This window comes from Cynara cardunculus (genome assembly GCF_001531365.2).
Source record: "Cynara cardunculus var. scolymus isolate 2C chromosome LG 1, CcrdV1, whole genome shotgun sequence".
Taxonomy (NCBI): Eukaryota; Viridiplantae; Streptophyta; class Magnoliopsida; order Asterales; family Asteraceae; genus Cynara; species Cynara cardunculus.
The window spans coordinates 12811373-12834238 of NC_037528.1; the positions used below are offsets into that span (position 1 = coordinate 12811373).

General features: G+C 35.3%; 3 protein-coding genes, 1 long non-coding RNA gene and 1 other non-coding gene across 7 annotated transcripts in view; 4 read left to right on the forward strand and 1 right to left on the reverse strand.

The window, feature by feature from the left end:
- LOC112514904 (cullin-3A-like) overlaps nt 1-2587 on the forward strand; it is a 6737-nt gene extending 4150 nt beyond the window's left edge. For both annotated transcript variants that reach the window (XM_025121541.1, XM_025121549.1), the window contains exon 2: nt 312-2587. In XM_025121541.1, coding sequence (XP_024977309.1) covers nt 312-2352 — 2041 coding nt within the window. In that variant the 3' untranslated portion in view covers nt 2353-2587. The remainder of the gene's footprint in view (nt 1-311) is intronic.
- Nucleotides 2588-10201: 7614 nt separating this feature from the next.
- Nucleotides 10202-11890, forward strand: LOC112526903 (protein FEZ-like). Its single transcript, XM_025137344.1, has 3 exons — nt 10202-10595; nt 10701-11014; nt 11086-11890. The coding sequence occupies exons 1-3, from the start codon at nt 10442-10444 to the stop codon at nt 11782-11784; spliced, it is 1167 nt and encodes a 388-aa protein (XP_024993112.1). The 5' UTR covers nt 10202-10441; the 3' UTR covers nt 11785-11890.
- Nucleotides 11891-13230: 1340 nt separating this feature from the next.
- TRNAL-CAG lies at nt 13231-13311 on the forward strand. The gene has a single exon. It is a non-coding gene; the product is annotated as a tRNA-Leu (tRNA).
- Nucleotides 13312-15175: 1864 nt separating this feature from the next.
- Nucleotides 15176-16560, forward strand: LOC112515778 (transcription factor MYB30-like). Its single transcript, XM_025122708.1, has 3 exons — nt 15176-15392; nt 15538-15667; nt 15764-16560. Exons 1-3 carry the CDS (start codon nt 15260-15262, stop codon nt 16446-16448), a joined length of 948 nt encoding a protein of 315 aa, XP_024978476.1. The 5' UTR covers nt 15176-15259; the 3' UTR covers nt 16449-16560.
- Nucleotides 16561-18930: 2370 nt separating this feature from the next.
- On the reverse strand, nt 18931-20017 carry LOC112501862. 2 transcript variants are annotated; one of them, XR_003067578.1, is made up of 4 exons: nt 19925-20017; nt 19754-19814; nt 19311-19382; nt 18931-19211 (listed from the first exon to the last, which is right to left on the reverse strand). It is a non-coding gene; the product is annotated as an uncharacterized LOC112501862 (long non-coding RNA). The 2 variants fall into 2 exon arrangements; XR_003067576.1 differs by having other exon boundaries at nt 18931-19382.
- Nucleotides 20018-22866: the final 2849 nt, after the last annotated feature.

Below are 22866 nucleotides of genomic sequence, written 5' to 3' on the forward strand. Positions count from 1 at the left end.
CATACATATATATATATACATACATACATATATATATATATACATACATATATATATACATACATACATATATATATACATACATACATATATATATATATACATACATATATATATATATACATATATGGTTCCTTGTGTGTCCTAGGCGGGGATCTCTATTTATCATACTTATTTACTTTGGCTATTGTGATGATGATATCAATCTTTGTGGTTGTCGGTTACTGAAGATGATTAAGTATATAGCAAAAGCAGCTCTACTTGAAACTAAATTATGTTCCTTGACGTCCAACTGTGTTTTGTATGTCCAGGAATGCATACAATATGGTCCTGCACAAATTTGGAGAAAAGTTGTACTCTGGACTTGTATCGACCATGACTTTGCATTTAAAAGAAATAGCAACGTCAGTTGAAGCGTCTCAGGGGCCTTTGTTTTTAGAAGAGTTGAACAGGAAATGGATGGAGCACAACAAAGCATTGCAAATGATAAGGGACATATTAATGTACATGGATAGAACTTTTATCCCAAGTACACACAAGACTCCTGTTCATGAGCTTGGGCTTAACTTATGGAGGGATAACATTATCCACTCTAGTAATATCCAGATTAGGCTGAAAGATACACTCCTGGAAATTGTGCAAAGAGAAAGGGGTGGTGAGGTTATTAACAGGGGTTTGATGAGAAACATAGTGAAAATGCTAATGGATCTGGGTCCCTCTGTCTACCAAGAAGACTTTGAGAAGCCTTTTCTTGAGGTCTCAGCCAACTTTTACCAAGGAGAATCTCAGCAGTTCATCGAATGTTGTGATTGTGGAGATTATCTTAAGAAAGCTGAGAAACGTTTGAATGAAGAGATTGAAAGAGTTTCCCACTACTTAGATGCGAAAAGCGAAGTGAAGATAACAAATGTAGTGGAAAAGGAAATGATCGAAAGCCAGATGTCCAGATTAGTTCACATGGAGAACTCGGGGTTGGTTAATATGATTGTGGATGACAAATACGAGGATTTGGGCAGGATGTACAACTTGTTCCGTAGAGTGCCCAATGGACTATTTTTAATTAGGGATGTGATGACTTCTCATATTCGGGAAATGGGCAAACAACTGGTCACTGATCCAGAAAGGTTAAAAGATCCTGTGGACTTTGTACAGCGCCTATTGGATGAAAAAGATAAACACGACAAGATCATCAATCTTGCGTTTAACAACGACAAGACATTTCAAAATGCTTTGAATTCGTCGTTTGAGTACTTCATTAATTTGAACCCTCGTTCTCCGGAATTTATCTCGTTGTTTGTGGATGACAAGCTCAGGAAAGGACTGAAAGGGGTGAGTGAAGAGGATGTGGAGATTGTTCTCGACAAGGTGATGATGCTTTTCCGTTATCTCCAGGAGAAGGATGTATTCGAGAAGTATTACAAACAACACTTGGCAAAAAGGCTTCTTTCGAGCAAGAGTGTATCTGATGATGCGGAGAGAAGTTTGATACTGAAACTAAAAACGGAATGTGGGTATCAATTTACCTCAAAGTTGGAAGGTATGTTCACCGACATGAAAACCTCTCAGGATACAATGCAAGGGTTTTATGAAGCCATGGGACCCGTATTAGCCGATGGACCCACACTCTCTGTACATGTTCTCACAACCGGGTCTTGGCCGACTCAATCCAGCACCGCTTGCAACCTTCCTCCGGAAATCCTCAGCGTGTGCGACAAGTTCCGGGCGTATTACCTCGGGACCCACAACGGACGCAGGCTAACATGGCAAACAAACATGGGTTCTGCAGATCTCAAAGCAACATTCGGCAGAGGCCAAAAGCACGAGCTGAACGTTTCGACATACCAAATGTGTGTTCTGATGCTTTTCAACAATGCAGATCGGCTAAGTTACAAAGAAATCGAACAGGCTGTTGAGATACCCACCATGGAACTGAAACGATGCTTGCAGTCGTTGGCTTGTGCAAAGGGAAAGAATGTTCTGAGGAAAGAACCAATGAGCAAAGATATCAGTGAAGAAGATGACTTCTTCTTCAACGATAAGTTTTCTAGCAAGTTTTACAAGGTGAAGATTGGTACAGTGGTGGCACAGAAGGAATCAGAACCCGAAAAGCAAGAGACTCGGCAGAGGGTCGAGGAGGACAGAAAGCCGCAGATAGAGGCAGCAATCGTTAGGATCATGAAGGCTCGACGGGTGCTGGATCACAACAATATTGTGGCAGAGGTTACAAAGCAACTGCAGTCGAGATTCCTGCCGAACCCTGTAGTAATTAAGAAAAGAATCGAGTCGCTTATCGAGAGGGAATTCTTGGAAAGAGACAGAGAAGATAGGAAGTTGTATCGATACTTGGCTTGAAGAAGAAGAAGCAGAAGAAGAACAGGATTGATTATTACTGTTTCTGTGCTTTTCTTTTGGTGGCAAATTTGGGTGGTGGAAAATGGGATATTGTTGAAACGACGCAGTTTTAGTTTCAGTACATGTGTTTGATACTTCTTCATTTGAGTGCTTGTTTTGTTTTGGTTTCGTTTCGTTTTGTACATTTATTTCTTCTTACGTTATTGGTCGTACCGGGAAACGACTATTACACCAACACTCGGACTTCGAGATGATGCCAATTCTCTTTACTGATCGTATTTCAACAAGCTCCTGAAGTTGACATTCAGACAAAGATTTCAATGGTTCTATTGAACAGACGTAAGACTCCTAATTGGTGCCATGTTTGACCATTATACTGAATGAAATCTTTTCTGGGTGAATATCCGCTATAAACTGTCATCTGTTCCTGGGAATTCATACAAATGCTTTGATCTAAACACTATTTACATAATTACGAGTACCTTTTAAGACATTTTGAACTACAATGCGTGTGTAATACAAGCAAAATTGCTACAAGACTTTGGGCGTGCCATTTAAAGGCATGGTCATGCTTCCATAAAACATACCATCAATTTCATGAATACGAACACGTTACTTTATACAATTTGTATAAAAATATAAATTTTACGTAACATGTATTTTGGTTTTGGAAATATACATGAAACTCACCTTAGTTGATAACTTGTAAACGGTAAAATTACTATTGTTATGCCTCAATCATTGACGGATCTACTTGACCGATATATTCGTTGCAGTGTAAAGTTTTTTACGATCCTTAATGATGCTATCACTGTGATTTGTTTTGTGCTATCATTAGGCATCGTGGCCAGAAATTAAAAGGCTCCAATAGAATATCAAAATTCAAATTTGAATTATAATGTACATTTCATGTGACCAAAAATATACCAACTCTTGTGGTCAAAATGTGAATACAAGTTTACAAGTTAAAATGTGATGTTTATGCCACAAAATAATAATCAATAGCCACAATGTTCTATTTAATGAAGTCCAAAAACTTTTTGGTAATTTTAATGGGAACTAAAACGTTAAAATTATAGTTAGAACTTCATTTAAAAGCCAACTTTATTTTCGGAGCATGTGGTCCCAACAAAATGGTGTGCTATAATCCTAAAGAAGGTGTGTATCTTCATATGGAGTCTTGTATAGGGAAAGATTCTAATAAGGTCGGTGTTTCATGATAAAATATTAGATATACTTTTGTTTCTTTGTCCTTGTTGCGGGAATGGGGCAGAGACCATTACTTATTGCTTCGTCAAATGTCCGATTGTTCTCAATCGTGGAAGGATATCTCTCGTTGGTAGGTTTGGAGTCCATCAACGAAGTTATCAATGGAGATTTGCTTTCTTGTACGGACTCATACTCTATCCCGAAGTCGAGGCAATATTTTTGTAAGGTGATTGTTTAGGTAACTTTCTACTTGATTTGGATGCAGCGTAACAACCTGATCTTCTCCATCGGGTATGTTCAACCTATTGATCGTTGCTTTGAAGTTCAACTTTTATCTTGCAACTAGATTTCGGTTTAGGCCAATGATCTAAACATCTTTTAGATGGATTGGTGCAACAGACAAGATTTCATTTACCATATGTAGGTTTATGCTTTTTGGTGCAAAGCTTTGGTTGGTTTCATTGTTATTCGGTTGGTATGTCTATTTTAGGCTTATTTCAGGTTTTTTTCTTGTGTTTTAACTTTCTTTTTTATCAGGTGTTGGGCTTGTTTTCTCCTTAGTATTTTCTTGTATATTCAAATCATCTTTTTAATATTGCCTTAAAAAAAAAAAAAAAGACTAAAATAAGACAAATCAAGTAATTATATAAAAATAAAAATAATATCGGACTTGGTGCTGGTGCTGACCAAGCTCCAGTCCAAACCCAGCCACATAGAAGGCAGCCCAAGATAATCAAACCCAAAGGCCAGAATCATGGATCTGGTCTGCTCGATTTCCACACCCGGGTTTTGACCCATTCGGCACCCAGCGCCAGCAGCCATTGTCGACGATTCAGGGTCGATCAACTCAACTTTTGACCAAATTTCTTCATTCTTTTTGCAATATTCGTGGGTGATACTAATTCTATTGTTTTTTTATAATGATTAACGTCTAATTCAAACTATTAAACTTGAATTTTGACTTTTCCTTCTTGATTAGACGAGCAGCCGTCTGCTACGTCGATTTGACCAAATTTGGTGATCTTCCAACCACTGATTCGATCTAATATTACTATGAAACATAAAACACTATACAAGGAACATTCAATTTAGGAATTGATATGGAAATTTACCTCGAAATCGTCTCTCTTACTCTTACAAACCCTAACTCGTTGCACAGTCGATTTCTCTCTCAATTTTCTCAATCTTTTCTTGTATTTTCAGAGGGATTTTGTTCGAAAGTTAAGGACGAATGAATTAGAATAATATTACATGCATTAATACAGGTATATGAGGAGGATTTGTGCTCCAACTGCAGTCGCGCAAAAGAGACGTTTTCCCCTTCTTTTTCAAATTCAAGTATTTTGCCACTTGGCAAAACAGATCCTTGCGGTTGCTAAAAGATCAATCAAGCCCTAGATATTCCAAGTTTCATGTATTTTCATATTTACCCCTCAAATTCAATCTTATTTCCATTTTGGTCCAAATTCGACATTTCCATACAAAAGATACACATACATATATTTGTATATTATATTTGAATGCGTATTATTTATTTTTTTGGTGTTATAAGTAAACAAATGGAGTGGTTTGCAATGGTAGAGCCGGTATTTTAGTATAAGGGAGGGTTAAGATATGAAATAGATGATTCAAATTATTTTTCTCTTTGATATATATATATATATATATATATATATATATATAGATTTATTTAACAACACTGTTTTAAATCATGAAGCCAAAAGACAATACCTCTTTTCCGAATCAATAGAAAAAAGGGGGAATGGGTAAATAACAAATTCAAATTTATCATAATTTATTTGGATTTGAAAGCCTTATGCAAATAGCTATCCTCGTGTCAAGTGAGGTATAACATCCGTACCCGAATAGAAAGATGATGGAAATACTACGATTGAATGCTTTTAATGTTGATACAAATCACACAAAGTCATCTTTATATAAAATAATAATCCATTTCCACTTATATAGTCCTTAAAAGTGAACTTGACTAGGTACCAGTCAAATAGAGGGCATACAGATCGATTCTAGAAATCGTTATCAGAGATTAAGTTGCAACCACAGAAATGATTGCTGTGTTGTGCTCGTACCTCTTTCCGCACACATGCTCAAACAGACTGATCATCTTTTGGGAACAACGCGTCCTCGTGATGTAGTTTGGTCTTTGGACCCTTGACATGCCTTCGAGGCATTTGTTGGATTGACTTTATTTTGGAAACCTCATAATCTTGTTTATCACTTAATGTTGTATATTTCTTTTGAACTTATTGTCTCATATTCAATGTTTAGTTATTATAATTTGTTCACTGAACATTAAGCTTAATCGAGGTTTTTTTTTGTCCTCGACAGGTTCATGATTTAGCAGAGACTTTGAGATGAGAGCTAAGAGATGACATGACTAAAGATAACCCATCATGATAAACTTTTGTTAAGCTTTTGATGACTAATGTAGATAATATATATGTGTATTTTGGGATCATATTTTGACACACATTGTTATCTTCGTTTGTGATTATGTAATTATGTTTTGGTTATTAGCTACTCTATTTTAACTAGGATTTGACTTGGAATTTTTTTAAACTTAATTATGGCATCTTCTGTCCTAAGCCACATGGGACAAGGGTGTTACAAGTTGTGGTTGTGGAAGGGACCCCTCTTCGATAAACAAGTGATAACTTGACCTCTAAGTAAGGAGAGCGAGTCACAAATCCAACCTAACGTATCACAGCTAACCCCATTTTCTTAATGCCTTCTTTTGTCCGATCCTTGGCAACCAAAAGCAAACACTTAAACAGTCTAAATCAAAGTTTAAAGTTCAGTTTAAACAGTAAAGAGTAACGAAAATGACATATCGAGTCTAGCTCAAGAAGCATACGAGTTTAAATTGAAATACAACCATCAAAATCAGTTAGTCAAAGGCAAGCAATGAGTGGGTCAAAGGGATCCTAACAAGTAAATCGGGGAACCTAGTAGAAAGGAATTAAATTTAATACAAATTTGGCAATATATAACATTTTTATGAGTGATTTTAGTTGGCGCACATAACCCCCTCGCTACTATGTGGCTCTGCTACTGGCGATGTACTGTGAATGAATAGAACATATACGTTACAGGGGAGCCCTTATCGCTTCGAACAATCAAGTTTGTTGTATTTTATCTTCTTGACTGCTTGACATTTAAGCCCTTCAATTCGTTGAAAAAAAATGAATAAATAGCTTAAAAACCTCCAGAAAAAACCTAAAAAGAATCTTTAGAATCGTTGAAATATTTTCTTATATCAAACAACAATGTATATCTAGACAACATAAAACAATCAAATATCATATAACTGAAATACAAACCGACCTAAAATAAGAATTATATGATTACTGCAATTATAAATTAAGCCATCAACAATCAATTAATTGCGTACTTAACCCATGATGAAAAGGATTAATTTGGATCTGTTAGGCGCTTAATTAGGAACAATTCAATTGTTTAGAGAGAGATCGATCAAACCCTACAAACTAATAAAGACAAACTTGTTGCTTTCTTAACGTGTGAACATGAATATGCTTTCTACATTATTTCTAATCTTCAATTATATTTATAACATATATCACAGTAAATGATACTGTTTGTAATGTTTAAGACACAGTTACTCACATGTGCAAAATATTCGCCTCTTTCTTCTTGTTAGTTGTTCGATTTTGTTTTCCGTTTGTTTATATAAAATATCTTCATAAAACAATATAAGTTTAATTTTGTTCTTTTTTCAAAAAATATTTTCTAAAACAATATAATTGGTTTTTTAAACTATAAATGTAGTGTTTGATTTGAGCTTGAGTTTGAAAGGTCAAAAGTGCTTGGAGGTCTCAGGTTTAAATTCAAGGAGGAATAAAAATCCTCTTGTGACCACGGATGTTCAAATACGACGACTCCGAACTACCCACAAAGCAAATGGTCGTCTTGGAATTAATCGGCTTGCATAGCGAGTTTACATTTTTGACATAATTGAGTTGTTTAACAAACTTAAAGAAAAAAATAATTAAAATATGTTTAAAAAATTTGTGATGGGATGGACGATAAGGATCACGAGATCAAAGAATTTTCAACATTGTCTCCAAATCCCCATCCATTTGTTCACAATTTATAATATTGTATATAATTTGTTAATGGGTATGATGGGACATTCTTGATTAAGATTTTATGATTTTTATAATACTTAAGACAATTAAATTTTAACATTTAAAAGAAGACCAATTTGTTTTATATTTAAAGGAGTAAACTAAAACTTTCATCCTTATCGTTTGTTATTTATTATTATTTCGTACTTATAGTTTCCAATTAGATTCCATTTTGATCCTTAGAATTTGTTTTTTTTGAAATAAAGGCCCAACTCCGTACCCTGATTTAACTGACATTTTTGATAGGGCTAGTCGAAGGGATGAAAAAAACAACGAATAACACGCCACAATGATGAAAAAAGCAATTTCTAGATACCAAACCCCATTAACAAAAATCATAGTTTACCATAAATCTTTTGATGTTGGCTCTCTCTGTAAAAAAAGATTTGGACATTTCATCTAATAGTTGGTTTAGAGTATTAGATGTCATTTACAGTGTTTGAACAAAGCCAATTGTGAACTCTGCATCCAAAAACCAAACAAAAGACAAAATAAACCCCAGATTTGGAGAGACGAAAAAGTACAAGGAAAAGAAAATCTCATAAACAATCGAGACTTGTGCTGAGCATAATATCCTTATAACATATTCCCCCCCTCTAGATCTAGAGTGTCAATTTCCCAAGATACAACATATTAAATTATATAAGAATCTGCCGGATTGTATCTGATGCGTGAACCAAGAACAAAGTGGCCAATTCAAAACCACTTAGGATCAATTGAAGGTTTGTCTGACTGTTAACTTTCGGGAATTAGTCAAATGTTAACAACATATCATATGGAGTTTTGACTCTGCTTGTACTTAGTTCAACAAATAAAGATTGCAGGAGGGCTTTTGATATTGAACATAAAGTGGTCTTTTATCAACATAAAAATGTGAATGTACCCAAACATATAAAACCCATTTCATGCATATATATATATATATATATATATATATATATATATATATATAGGGGTTCATTCAAGGGAGAACTGATTAGTTTGTGGTAACTGTGAGAACCAATGTGAGCTACAAATCAACGGATAAATAAAGAAATTAGTAATTATGGTATTTTAAGTTAAAATTACATTGTGATAGTGTATAGGAGACATACCCTTGACAATAGGAGACATACCCTTGACAATACCCTTGATAGTGTATAGGAGACATACCCTTGAAAAATAATGAAACTGAATATTATGATACACTGTGATACACTATGTTACATTGTGATACACCTTGACAATAGGAGACATACCCTTGACAGGGGGAGACATAACACACCTGTTTGTTCCTAAAATATTGTCTCTCCTCCGGTACCTAATATTGAAGCTAGTGACTTGGATCGGCGTAATCATCTTTGATGCCGGAGATTGCTTTCATGAAGGAGTTGTAGTCGGCTCAAGCACCTGTTTCTGTCSAGTGGGAATCTGTTGGGTCTGCCAGAATCAATATAGCGCCTCGTSAACTATCTGCCCCTGTGATGAATGGTCCTCTATCTTCTAGTGTTGATGGAATCGGATCCAACATGACAAGTTATGAAAGCAATACCTTGTTCAATCTCCAGCGGGAGTGAGAGGGCGGCGTTATCGTCGGCCGGCTTGATGAAGAAGATCATCGACCGGCTTGATGGAGAAGAAGAAGCAACAATAGAAAAATAGGGTTAGTTGATGAAAGATTGAATCGTCGGCCGACTTGATGAAGAAGAAGTAGCAATAGAAAAATAGGGTTAGTTGATGAAAGAAGGAAGAACAAGAGGGTTAGGGTAAACATTACCAATTTACCCTTTATGTTATTTTAGGATATAACATTAATTATTTAAATGATTGGCTCACATTGGTTCTCACAGTTACCACAAACTAATCAGTTCTCATTTGATTAGGCCTATATATATGACAAAAATGATCGACATTTTCTAATACCCACTTCAAAAATCTAATACAGATACATCGGACCATTTCAAATCCTTTTTAATATGTCAAACGTTCTTCAATAATAATAAAGAAAACAAAAAGGAATTCTTGCAAAGAATCCATAGACAACTTGTAATCGTTACCATATGGAATATATGTCTCTTTAACTTGAAACTTGTTAACATTTCAACTAATATCAGACATTGTCAATATGAAAATTGTCACCATTTTTACTGCCGCAGATTTGTTTGAGACTAAATTTTCATCTTAGACGTTGACAGATCAAGTGTTCTTATTTGACAAAAAAGAATGATATAATAGAAACTATGATAAGCATAAGATTGAGGAAAGTCCCATTTTTGGATTCATTGATGATTACGTTGTGTTATTGTGTGTGTGTGTGTATTATATATATATATATATATATATATATATATATAATCCTTGATCATAATGTTATTGAAAGTATTCTTGTCATTGTGTGTGTTGATTTGAAGAAACGTACAATATAAAGGCCAATATATCGGTCTATTGAGATTATAAATGGCAATTAAACAAACAGAAAATGATCATATCTGATTGCTTTTCCTGATAGAGTGCTTCATACAAAGCTTCCTTCATTCAAGTTCTCGTGACAACCAGAAAGGCTGTTTGAAGCTCGGGGACAAACCCCTTTTCAGGAAGCGTAGCGGCCCCAAAATGACCAATCTATGCCTATATGTCATCAAAGAGGATCTAATCTGGGTTTTCCTCCTGAAGTAATCTTGTTCTAGTTCAGAGCTAGCTTTACAAAAGGTTTCGTTCCTAAGGAAGACGTTGAGAAGATGGACGAAGTCATGTTACCTGGTTTTAGGTTTCATCCCACAGATGAGGAGCTTGTTGGATTCTACCTAAAGAAGAAAATTCAGCACCGGGTTCTTCCTATCGAGCTTATCAAACAAGTGGATATATACAAATATGATCCATGGGATCTTCCAAGTAAGCAAATCAATATCTAGCTTCTAGTACTTTTCCTACAGGAATCTAAGTCAAGATTTCTGTTGTTTTTGTGTGCTTTAATTCCTATTCTGCTCCGTTCAACAGATTTGGCTCCCACAGGAGAAAAAGAGTGGTACTTTTACTGTCCAAGGGACCGTAAATACAGGAATAGTGCACGACCAAACCGTGTTACAGGAGCTGGTTTTTGGAAAGCCACTGGCACTGATAGGCCGATATACTCATCTGATGGCACTAGCTGCATTGGTTTAAAGAAGTCTTTGGTTTTCTACAGGGGAAGAGCTGCTAAAGGGATTAAAACAGACTGGATGATGCACGAGTTTCGGTTGCCTTCACTCTCTCAATCTCAATCTCAACCATCACCACCTAAAAAGATCTTAGATAAAAGCCTTCCGCCAAATGTAATAATTTAAAATTTTCTCAGAGTTCTTCATGTAATTGCATAGACTAAATTCCTTGTTCTTATGTGCAGGATGCCTGGGCTATATGCAGAATCTTCAAAAAGACAAGTTCTATGGCACAAAGAGCACTTTCACACTCATGGGTATCTTCATTATCCGAACACAAAGAATCTGAGCTTTTCACGGAGTCTAATCAGTTCAGCTTAGAGAACATCTCTTGCATGACTGACCAGCTATGCAACAACGACTCACGGTTGGCTTCCCCCGACAGTTTTTCAGCTCTTGACATCCCCTCATACACACCCATGAATCCAACTGCTTGCAAACTCTCCCCTTTTTCAGTTCCACACACGGGTTTTCCTACTGGTTTCATGTTTTCAACTGTGGATATATCGGGACCAACCACAAAGAACACATCTGATGTTACTCCCATGTTGTTCAATCTTGACCCTGATCTACTTGGGGATGCAAGCAAGACTTCTGAAAATATGGTATTTGGAGGCCCACAACAACAGTTCAACAACTTCTCAATGAAGTCACCACAGGATAGGCAAGGAAGTATAGACACTGGTGACCATGATGAAGGTTTGAGGAAGAACAGTGATCCAATCAATGATAATCACAAGTGGGCAAACGTGCGAACCAGTGGATTCCCTTTCAGCGTACCATCAACCGTTACTGATGACTGGAATCTTAATATGCCATGGGATTCTCCTACTTGTCCTAGCGAGATGTCCACTACATACTCTACAAATAAGTGTTATACTTAGTCATTCTGCTTAATTTCGGTCGTCTTTTGTTCGGTCTTAATGTACAGGATTTGAATTTTTCTTTATTTTCGTGTATTTATCATGTATTTACCTGTACATGCCAGAACAAAAGATTATAAAATTATCATGATACTGAACTATTTATGTATGGTTGGATGTTCTAAGATGGGTGCCAATTCTCAGTCTCAAATATCAAATTTATTATAATGGAGAAGCTAGCTGCATACAGCAGAAAAGACCTGACTTTACTATTATCAATCAAGACTCATTTAAGTTGTCATACATGATACCATCTAGAGATACAAACAAGGAAACCATTAATAATCATAGAAAACATCAACGAAAGACAGTGGACAAAGAATCATCATTGACAACTAATATTGAGCCTGAGGTTTAGGTTCGACTATATCACTCCGCGTGGTCTTTCAGAGAAGAATAATTGGATAACTGATAAAATAGGTTGGAGAAGAATCAAGAATAATTGGATAACTCATAATTTAGCAGCCACACTTGGTAGAAATGGGCAATAAGCAATGCAATTCAGTGGTTTACACACATGTAATATGCTGCAGATCACCAAGCAAAAGATGGACAATAACACATAAAGAAGACGAAGATTTCCGTACCCAATAGGATTGCTTCCACAGGCGTTGCATCCAACGACCGGTGAGAGAGTCAGACCAACGGCTCCAAAACTGAACGGACACCTAATCAATATGGTTTGGTAATCAGAGATGCATATGAAACAAGGGCAAGATAAATCAACATTGAGACTCCTAGTTCAGTTTGTGTCTAATCACCTGAATCTTTTGGGTTTAAACAAAAATGAGTTCTTTGTTGGATCTTGATATTCATCTAAGGAACAACCATTTTGAGTTTACGCCTTCAAGACCTTGGCATCTACATGGATAGATCATAACAGTGCCAAAACAGTGTTATCAACATGTTCAGTGGAGCAAATGTTTGTTTGATTTCGAATACATAAATCCTCATTTCAAGCAAAACATGAATATATAATTCGTGGTCTCACTAATGTCACTCAGTAATTTCGTCGAACACCACAAGGGTGATTCCAAGACGGGCATGAATGTAGGTGTGTGTAGCCCTATTCAACAGGCTTAGTACCCTCATGAATAAAGGGGTGATCAGAAGAATCCTTTTACTCTCTGTTGAATGTGTTTGGCTCCCTTAAAATCTCCAGAAGTCTGTAATATCCTTGAACACCGCAAGATCTATGTCACAAGATAGTGATGGTGAGTATGGCATCACAAAACATGCCATCAAACATTATTTCGTGATCTTTTTCACTGGATTTAAAATATATGTATCTGATTTTGATCATTCTAATCAAGAAGAAGTTACCTTGGGAAGAACGAAGAAACGCAAATCCGATCATTTTAATTTGAATTTGTACATAAGGATTTGTACCAAAAATCTAGCAAATAGGTCAAGATGGCCGAGTTGGTCTAAGGCGCCAGTTTCAGGTACTGGTCCGAAAGGGCATGGGTTCGAATCCCATTCTTGACAGTTATGTTTTTTCTTTATTTAATGTAAACTCCATTTTTGGTCCCTGTGGTTTGCAGGTTTGCAAAAGGAGCTCAAAGTAGTCCCTAAACTTTTAAAAGTTTGAATATAGTTATGGTTTTATGCATTTTGCTTTGAAAATGATCCTTAATCTTAACTACATTATAAAAAATTAGTTAAGTGAGAGGCATTTTTGGTTTTTCTTTTTTTACCTATTTCTCTATTTTTTCTTTTAATTTTTTTTAAAAATATATTATATATATATGTATACACACAAAGTAGGCACGAAACCCATATATAACAGGGACAAAGTTAGAAATTTTGTCAAAGGTGGTCCTCTTTTGTAAAAGTAAAAGTAAAACTAAATATATGATATTCATGACAAAGTTCGATTAAAAAACTAATATATATTTCAAAAGAAGATATAAGGCTTTTATATTATAACAGGTGGTTCAAAAGGATTCCCCGTTCTTCCATACACAAATGGAACCTAACCATACATGGCCGCCGATTATATCTTCCAAATCGTCTCTCGTAACACTAACCTTTACATATTCAACAATAAACTCGACATATTTTCATTTTTAAAAAATATCAATGACATCTTCATTGGCAACATACAAAAGTTAGAGCACAGACTGAATTTGGAACGAAAGAAGAAATTTGAAGTCTGAATAGGAGAAGGACGACTGAGATTGGTCTTTGATAGAATGGACCATCAAGTATACTAACACTAATTAATAGAATGGACCATCAAGTATACTAACACTAAAAAACATCGGGTCTTATTTAAAAATAAATATTTTTGTATTTGAGGGCAGGGGTGTTCAAAATTTGAATGGTCTAAAATCCGAACCTGAATTGAAAAATGATATATTTATATAGTAATTAACTTAAAGTCCGATAACGATTTGTTCTTTAATGATATATTTATATAGTAATTAAGAACTGTTTTGTAATAGGTTAATTATTAAATAATGGTTGAAGTATATATAAACCATTTTTTTGTCCATATTAATTAATTTCATTCCCAAAATTTCTTAATCGAAAAAAACAATCTTTAAAATTAACAGAACTAAAGTTAAATACGCTAAAATATTCTTGTTAAAAATAAATTTCATTTTGGGTTACATAAATAAATTGAAGATCATAGCCATAAGGATGCTGTTTGATTGGTTTGAGTTTGACTGCAAAGGTCAAAAGTACCTGGAGGTCTTAGGTTCAAATCAAAAGAGGAATAAAAATCCCCTTGTGGCCAGGAAGGTTCAAATGCTGTGACTCCGGGTTATCTGCAAAGCAGGTGATCTTCCTGGGATTAATCGGCTTACATAACGGGTTGAATATCCAGGTTAATCAAATTTCTTTTTTACTTATTAATGGCATTCAAATCCAAATAGTGTGTTCTTTTTGGCTACCACATTTCCCTCAAGTAAGATGTTATAAAATGTAATGGCTCATGTCATGACTTTAATATATTAATGGTAATTAATGGTGCATGTGAACAAATGTAATAGTCTAAAGTAAGAGGTGATCTCATGCACTTTGTACAAACGTTGGAGTCTTTGATATGATAATTAATTACGAAGCTTCAAATGCATATATAATTAATCAATTTGAGATCGACTTCAATTAACCATGGTGGAAAGAATGAACATAAATAGGAAAACAGTGGACTTGAAAGGGGGCAAAGGTGGGCTGGCTGACTTTGCCTTTAAGCTACTGTGTACTGTGCCGTGACAGCATGCATGAGCATACACTAAATGCACCCTTTGAAGCTTTGCTGTCACTCCCACCCATTCTTTAAATCAGACACGACTCATCATACATATATATCTCTTTCTAATTATATCATATATACATATACTATATCTTAATTCTCTTTGCAGATTTCTCTCTTCCCAACAAAACACACGAATCTCTCACTGTTAAGAAAAAGATTTAGGTATTGAGAATGGGGAGACCACCATGCTGTGACAAAATGGTAGTGAAGAAAGGGCCATGGACTCCTGAGGAAGATATAATGCTCGTCTCTTATGTTCAACGCCATGGCCCTGGCAATTGGCGCCAAGTCCCAACCAACACCGGTATATATATATATATATATATATATATGCTTATAATTTTCTCTCTTTATGTATATATGTGTTCATGATGATTGGAGATGTGAAGAACGGTGAAAATTGGGTTTCTGTTTTCTTGAAATTTCTCACTTTCTTTGTGTATTCACAGGACTGCGTAGATGCAGTAAGAGCTGTAGGCTAAGGTGGACAAATTACCTTAGGCCTGGTATCAGAAGGGGAGATTTCACCCATGATGAGGAAACCATGATCATCCAGCTACAAGCTCTTTTGGGTAACAAGTAAGTTCATCTATCTTTTTGCTATCTAATGCATTGATTTTCACCCAAATTGTATATTGAAAGATGTTCTTTGTTTTTTTAATTTATTTATCACAGATGGTCAGCGATAGCTTCATATCTCCCTGAGAGAACAGATAACGACATTAAAAACCACTGGAATACCCATTTGAAAAACAAGCTTAGAAAGCTCTATGATCATGACCATGATCGGATTCCATCTTCTTCAACATCATCATCATCATCTTCCTCCCACCATATCTCCAGGGGTCAGTGGGAGAAGAGGCTTCAAACTGATGTTCACATGGCCAAACAAGCACTGAGTGATGCTTTATCTTTAGACAAACCATCCATCTTTCTTGATAACTTTCCTGCTCCTCAACCTACTTCTTCTTATAATACCTCTACCCAAACAACCACTTATGCTTCTAGCACCGGCAACATAGCAAATCTGCTCAAAGGGTTCATGAAAAACGCACCCATCAGTTCAAAATCAAGTTCAGATTCTAGCACTTGCAAGACTACTGGGATTGATTCATCCGAAGGGTTTGAATCTTTGCTTGGTTTTGATCAGTCTTTTGGGTCTCCAAATGGTTCAGATCTTTCCCTATCAAACATGTCGCCAAAAGAAAGCAAGCCGGAGTTAATTGGTGCCCAACTGCCATTCACAATGTTTGAAAACTGGTTGCTTGATGAAGCCGGTGGTGATGATGTGATTAATCAAAGGAAAACAGATTTAACTCATTTCGCGTTTGATCAAAACCCAGATCATTTTCGCAACTGAGTGTTGTTGGGGAGATAGATATAACCTCCGATTTGATTCATTTCATCTGTCTTGATTCTTGTTTATTTTCCTTGAATCTTTTTTTGTTGTTGACAATTTCTTGTTAATGTTAGCGGGGCATGCAGCTGGATGTAAATGGTGTACTGTGGCATATATGATCATGTGTTAATTATTAATACCACAATAAATCTATGTTTTCTTTTCTATTTTCTTGATTCCAACCAAAATCAACGGATCAATGAACTCAAATATAAATCATCAACTTTAGTATTTAATTTAGAAATATATGAAACTGCTAACTTAGGAGCCGTTTACCAAACGCTTATTCGGGTAAGAGCTTACCAAGTCATATTACCTTACCGAATCAACATTGCAAGAACCAATAATCTTACCCAATAAGAGCTAAGGTAAGGACTGAGAGTCTTACCCAGTAAGTGACAATGACGACTCTTACTACGGTTAGCACTTACCGGGTTACTTGTTGCATACGATACCGTTTTGGTGAACTAATAACTTACCCGGTAATTAATTGATAGTTTTGAATTTTGCCGGTAAGCACTTACCCAGGTAAGTATTGGTAAACGGCCCCTTAATTACCACAATATTGATCGGTATAATCTATGTTTTCTCTTTCCATTTTCTTGAAACTATATGTGAATTCAATATATAAATAATAGATGACTGCTCAGATTAATTATAAACCACAAGAATGGTGTCTGATTGGTTTGAGTTTAGACTCCAAAGATCAAAAGTGTCTGAAGGTCACAGCTTCAAATCCAAGGAAGTATAAAAATTCTCTTGTGACCATGAAGATTCAAATGCAATAACTCCAACAACCCGCAAAAGAGGTGGTTGTTCTTGAATTAGTCGATTCATATAACAGGTTGAATATCCAGGTTAATAAAAAAGATTAATTATAACTGTTAAAATATATAACTGAAAAAATATTTTTGTTAACAAAAAAACATTACAATCACATTTATTGATAGTTTTTATTTTATATTATTTTGCATGACAAATGCACATGAAGATGTGGGCAAGGGCAAGAGCAAGATAGATGGAATTAAATTGTCGTGGAGTCTTTTATTACATGCATGTGAAAATGTGTATTATCATATGGTCACGAATGTTCAAATGCGGTAATTCCGAGATACTTACGAGAGAAATGATCGTTTTAAGATTAATCGATTCACATCGTTTTGTGCAATGACCATCGTCATATTTATGGACTTGGTTGTAATATTTTGATATTATATGGTGATAAAATATTTTTGGGGTCAATTAGATACTTAAATTTAGTAGAATTTAATGCAAAAATGAATTATTTGGAAATTTCTAAATCTTAAGGAGTTTATTTAAAAAACAAAAAAGAATTTGAAAAAAAATAAAAGCATCATTTATTGTAAAAGAATAATACTTGGTGTACCATAAAGTCTAATACCATTGTCTTAATTATCAGCAACAATCATACATATAATGTAAATGCTTCATTTAATTTGTTTCCTACTTTAAAAAATTTGATCCGAAGAGATTATCGATGTTTTGTTTTAAATAGTTTATGAGACTAAAAAGGATAGAAAGGGGGATTCTAATTTTCAGTTCAAATTACAAAATATTTGATAGTTCAATATAATAAAAATATAGTTTAATGGTTCAGTCTATAAAAATTTGAATTAGAGAAAATAACGGTGTTTCATCAATAATGACATGAAGAGACGGGTTCATCGATAACGGCCAAAGAGCGAGAGTTCGTCAAGAAAAACTTTGAAAATCTTCTAATTTAAGTCGACTGTATTTTTACACTATACTTTTAATTAAATGTGCACATATTCTAGCTCAATTTTCCAATCTTTAAAAAGTCTATTTCCTTTGTCTTCGAGTTGACAGGGGAAGGGCGATGATGGGAAAGAAAATTGTGGGGGCGGTGGTGGGCATTGTTGCTGTTTGAGGGGGTGGGGCGGGACCGGTCAGTGGGGGTATGGAAAGGGGATGAGTTGTATAATACAAGTGGCATATAGTATTCTAAAAATTTGAATTTAGACAAAAAAATACTTTGTAACTGTAAGCTATTTTTTATCTAACTTTAATTTTTCATAGTAGATTGCATAGAATAATAGTTGTTTTCGTATTTACTTCTTGTTACTATAAATTTTTACATCAGCTTACGCGTACCAATTAATCCCTGAGACGACCACATGATATTTGTATTGTTTATTATATCTTTTCTCAAACAGAAAAAAAGACTTTTATTTATGAGCAATCGATAACCATTAATACCTAATAAATAATAAAGAATATGAACATTTAAGAAAGAGAGATTCAATATCTCCAAAAAGATATTGCAAATTTATGATTGGAAGGGTAAGTAGATGCTCCATTGGTGTGGTTCACTCGACATCTATTCAGATAAAATTTTCATTTTATACCATGACTAGTTATGTATCCGTACAATATGTCGATATGAAAACTTTGAATGAATGTAAACGAAAATGTAAAATAGACGGCTTCATCTTGTGCATAGTGTGAAAATGAGTTGAAAAAAACATATTTCCTTATGCTTTGATGCTTGTCATATACACACTAAAAACATAATCTTATAAAAGAAGATGTTAAACAAAGCTAAAAGTACAATTGAGTGTCAGTAGACCATCATGTCAGGTGATGCCATCCATCCTTAGACTTCAACACTCTACCAAATGCCGACTCAAGACTTTATGAACTTTATGTCAAAATGAGATCATTCTTTAATTGGAAAGGAATAAACTACCAAGAGAAGAACCCACATTGATCAACATCATATAACGAATACAAGAAAATGAAAAAGAATATTCATACAAAAGAGTAAAAGTTAGTGTTACCTACTTGAGATTATCAATTGCTAGGTTATCGATTGGGTAGCCATGGGAAAAAGAGCTGGTAAACTGCAACTGTTACCTGCAATACATAACAAGAGTTGCCATGTTCTCGAGCCACAAGTATTATGATACCAAAGATTCCATGATTGTAAAAATAGACTTGAAAAAGGATTCAAATGAGGCATCTTTTACCAATCTACCATGCCTTAATGATACCAAAACAATACCAATGAGTACGATGAGTAACCACATTGTACCATATATCAAGATTTTCAAATAGAAACAAATAGGGTCGAAGCTCATTTCTGTTAGGGTTTAAATAGAAACCACTGAGAATTGATATGAACAAAAGCAGTGATTAATTTCTCAAAAAAATGGGAAAACATATTTGGATACCAAAGCAGAAGTTCATACAAAATCCCAAAGCAGATGAAGACAATGGAAACTTACCTTGAATCGATAATGAACCACCGAGAAGGTTGAAGGCGTCGATACAAGCTCGATTTTATCTCTAAGCAACCATATGGGATACAGAAGCTCATCAGGGTCAAGACTCATAAATCAAGATTTTCATATAGAAACCATCAGGGTCGAAGCCACGGAGAATGAACAGAAGCTTACCTTGGATCGATACATACAGTTGGAGGTTGAAGGCATCGATACAGGGAGTCTGATTTCTAAAAGCATTAACAGGAAGAGAAGTTTCAATCCTCATCTTGGGAAGAGAATTGAAGCTTCAGTCGCTTTGGGGGAGTAAACCAGGAGATGAAAGGTCATATTGGGAGTCTGATTTCTAAAGGCATTGATGGTAGTACTTTATGCTTCTTATGTTGTAATTAAGATATTTTAAAAAATGATTCTTAAAAAGGTAGTACCTTAAGTTTTAAGGTAGCATAGATGATTAGATATATATTTTATTTATAGGTCCTAATATTTACTTGCTATATATTTAACTAAATAGTTTGCTGTAGGTAATAAAAAAACATATGCACTTTCTCATTGAATATGGATTATAGATATTGATTTAAAAATTGGGATTTCGTTTGTAGATTCTTTTGAGAAAGGGATTGGTGATGGGCGGACACTCTCTTTTGGAGGGATAAATGGTCGGGCAATTTTAGGATTTGCAAGAAATTCTTGAGGCTTTAAAGGTTGGAATCGAATAAGGAAGCTTTGGTGTGCAGCCGAGTGGTGAACATGGAAAAACGTTGGTGTGGTTCGTGGGAGTGGGCAAAGGAGCCTAGGGGCAGGACAATTGTTGATTTGGAGGAGTTGAACTTATCCCCTAGCAATACCAATTTGACCCAATGTTAGAGATCGATGGATTTGGTGGTTAGGGAAAAATGAAGGCTTTTCAGTCTCAGATCTAAGATGCTTGATTGATAATAAACTTTTGCCGGTTCCTGAGAACTTTGTCCCAATTCCTATGTGATTGTAAGTTCTACTTTTCACGGAGGGAATTTTTGTTGGCGGCTTAGGTGGGAAAGGATTCTGGTGCAGAAGAGTATTCATGACAAAAACATTGATCTTAATTCCATCCTTTGTTGATGTTGCGGCAACATCGAGGAAACTATCAAGCACTGCTTCTTCTCATGCTCTTCTAGCGTTTCCTTGTGGAAGGACCTTCAAGTGGTGGGGTTGGAACTTGATGTCTTCATTTTCTTTTGACGACTTGTTGAATGGATCAGACTTCTTTGGCATTTCGAGTTGTAAAAGTCACCTTTGGAAGTCGGTATCATGGATTACTGTATTTAGTTTGGAAGCATCGAAACAATCAGGTCTTTTAGACAAATCGAATGACCACCTTGATCGGTTATTCACGATGCATATTCTTTATTTCTAATGGATCTCTAAACGTGCCAAAGACTTCAATTTGACTTGGTCATAATGGTGTAGTGGTTAAGGTTTCGTCGTGTAGTTCGTTTTTAGTCTTTGGTTTTTTGGGTCTCATTTGGTTTCGGGTTTTGCTTTGTTCTTTTTTCTCTTGCTGGTTCCTAGTCTTGGTGTCTTGGGCTGCTTTCTGTGTCTTGCAGAAAGGTCTTGCCCTTTTTTTTGTACTCTTTTGTTGTTTTAATATAGTTCTTGTTGTCTTTTAAAAAAATTCAAGCTTTTGTAGCATATATATTAAAAGAGGTTAAAAATCCTTTTAAGTAAGTAGTTATTCACGTGTTATTTATGGTGGTTAGATAGTTATTTTGTAGATAATAACAATGAACAAATATCTATTATTAGATATGATCCAAACGGTAACTGCACTATAGTTCAAAGAGGACTTGCCTCATGAATTATGTACGTCACAATTTGAAGTGAAAATTTAGAAGGTTTCATGAAGGAAAAAAAAAAGACTTGGTGCATACCGCCAAGGGACTCTACCCTTGGAACCCAGGGGTGCTTTTGGGAGTGTGCTCTTCGCAACTCCTAACTCATATTATAGCTTAACCTATGAAAATCCCTCGATCTTGAAATAAATCACAACTAAACTAAAATGATTGATGACACTAACATCACCAACATATACAAATAGGACTGGATTCAAACGAGAACATCATGATTTTATGAAAACACCACCCATACATAGGCCATATCATATGAGTTAATTCCTATGGTTCATAACATTTGATACTAAATCAGAGAAACAGAGACCTACAGGGCCGGTCCTGAGATTTTGGATGCCCATGGCGGAAAACCAAAAAAATGCCCCTTATGTGTGTATATAAAAACCACAATAAACTATTTGAAGGGGTTTGAAACCTAGTCAATCTAGGCGGCTCATCATCACGCTGATTTTTTTTTAAATATAACAAAAATGATGGGGGGACATAAACCAAAACCCCGTGTAACAAAACATAAAATACATTACCATTCACCTAAAACGATGCCTTCTTGCATTTTTTGAAGCAAAAATATCTACATTTTGTCATAACTAATAGTAGCTAAAACAGCTYCTAAAAAACTTAAGCCTTTATCCTATACTAATCATCAATGTTAAGCCTTTGTCCTATACTAATCCDTTTCAAAACAGCTTCTAAAAAGCTTCTAAACAACCCYAAAAAGTAAAAAATTTAGGGCTTGAGCAGATTGAAAAGAATGCAAAACAAAACAGCCCCAAAAACAGCCACAAGTCCCAATCAGTTTAAAAGAAAACCTAAGTAGGCAGGACAACTTCATTATAATGTTGTTTACAGAAAACCTAAGTAGACATATATATAGTATTAGTATATTATATATTTAAAACTTAAAAGAAAACCTAAGTAAACAGGTTAGCTTCATCTAGATTATGAATTAATCAAACAAAAATTAGAAACATAAAATAAGTAGTAAAGTAAAGTAAATAAGTAATCAAATAACCCTAAGTTAAGCCCTAACCTCACAACAGTGATGGGCGGAGAGCGAGAGGCAGAGAGTGACGAGAGACGGAAAGAGGCAGGCAGCCGGCGCCCGGCAGCCGCAGACCGACGGCAGTCGGAGTCAATAGTCGTGAGAGGCAGTCAGGCAGAGAGCGAGAGCGAGAGCCATTTGCGACATTGATTTTCGATTGAGATTGAGCGACGGAGCGTGAGAGC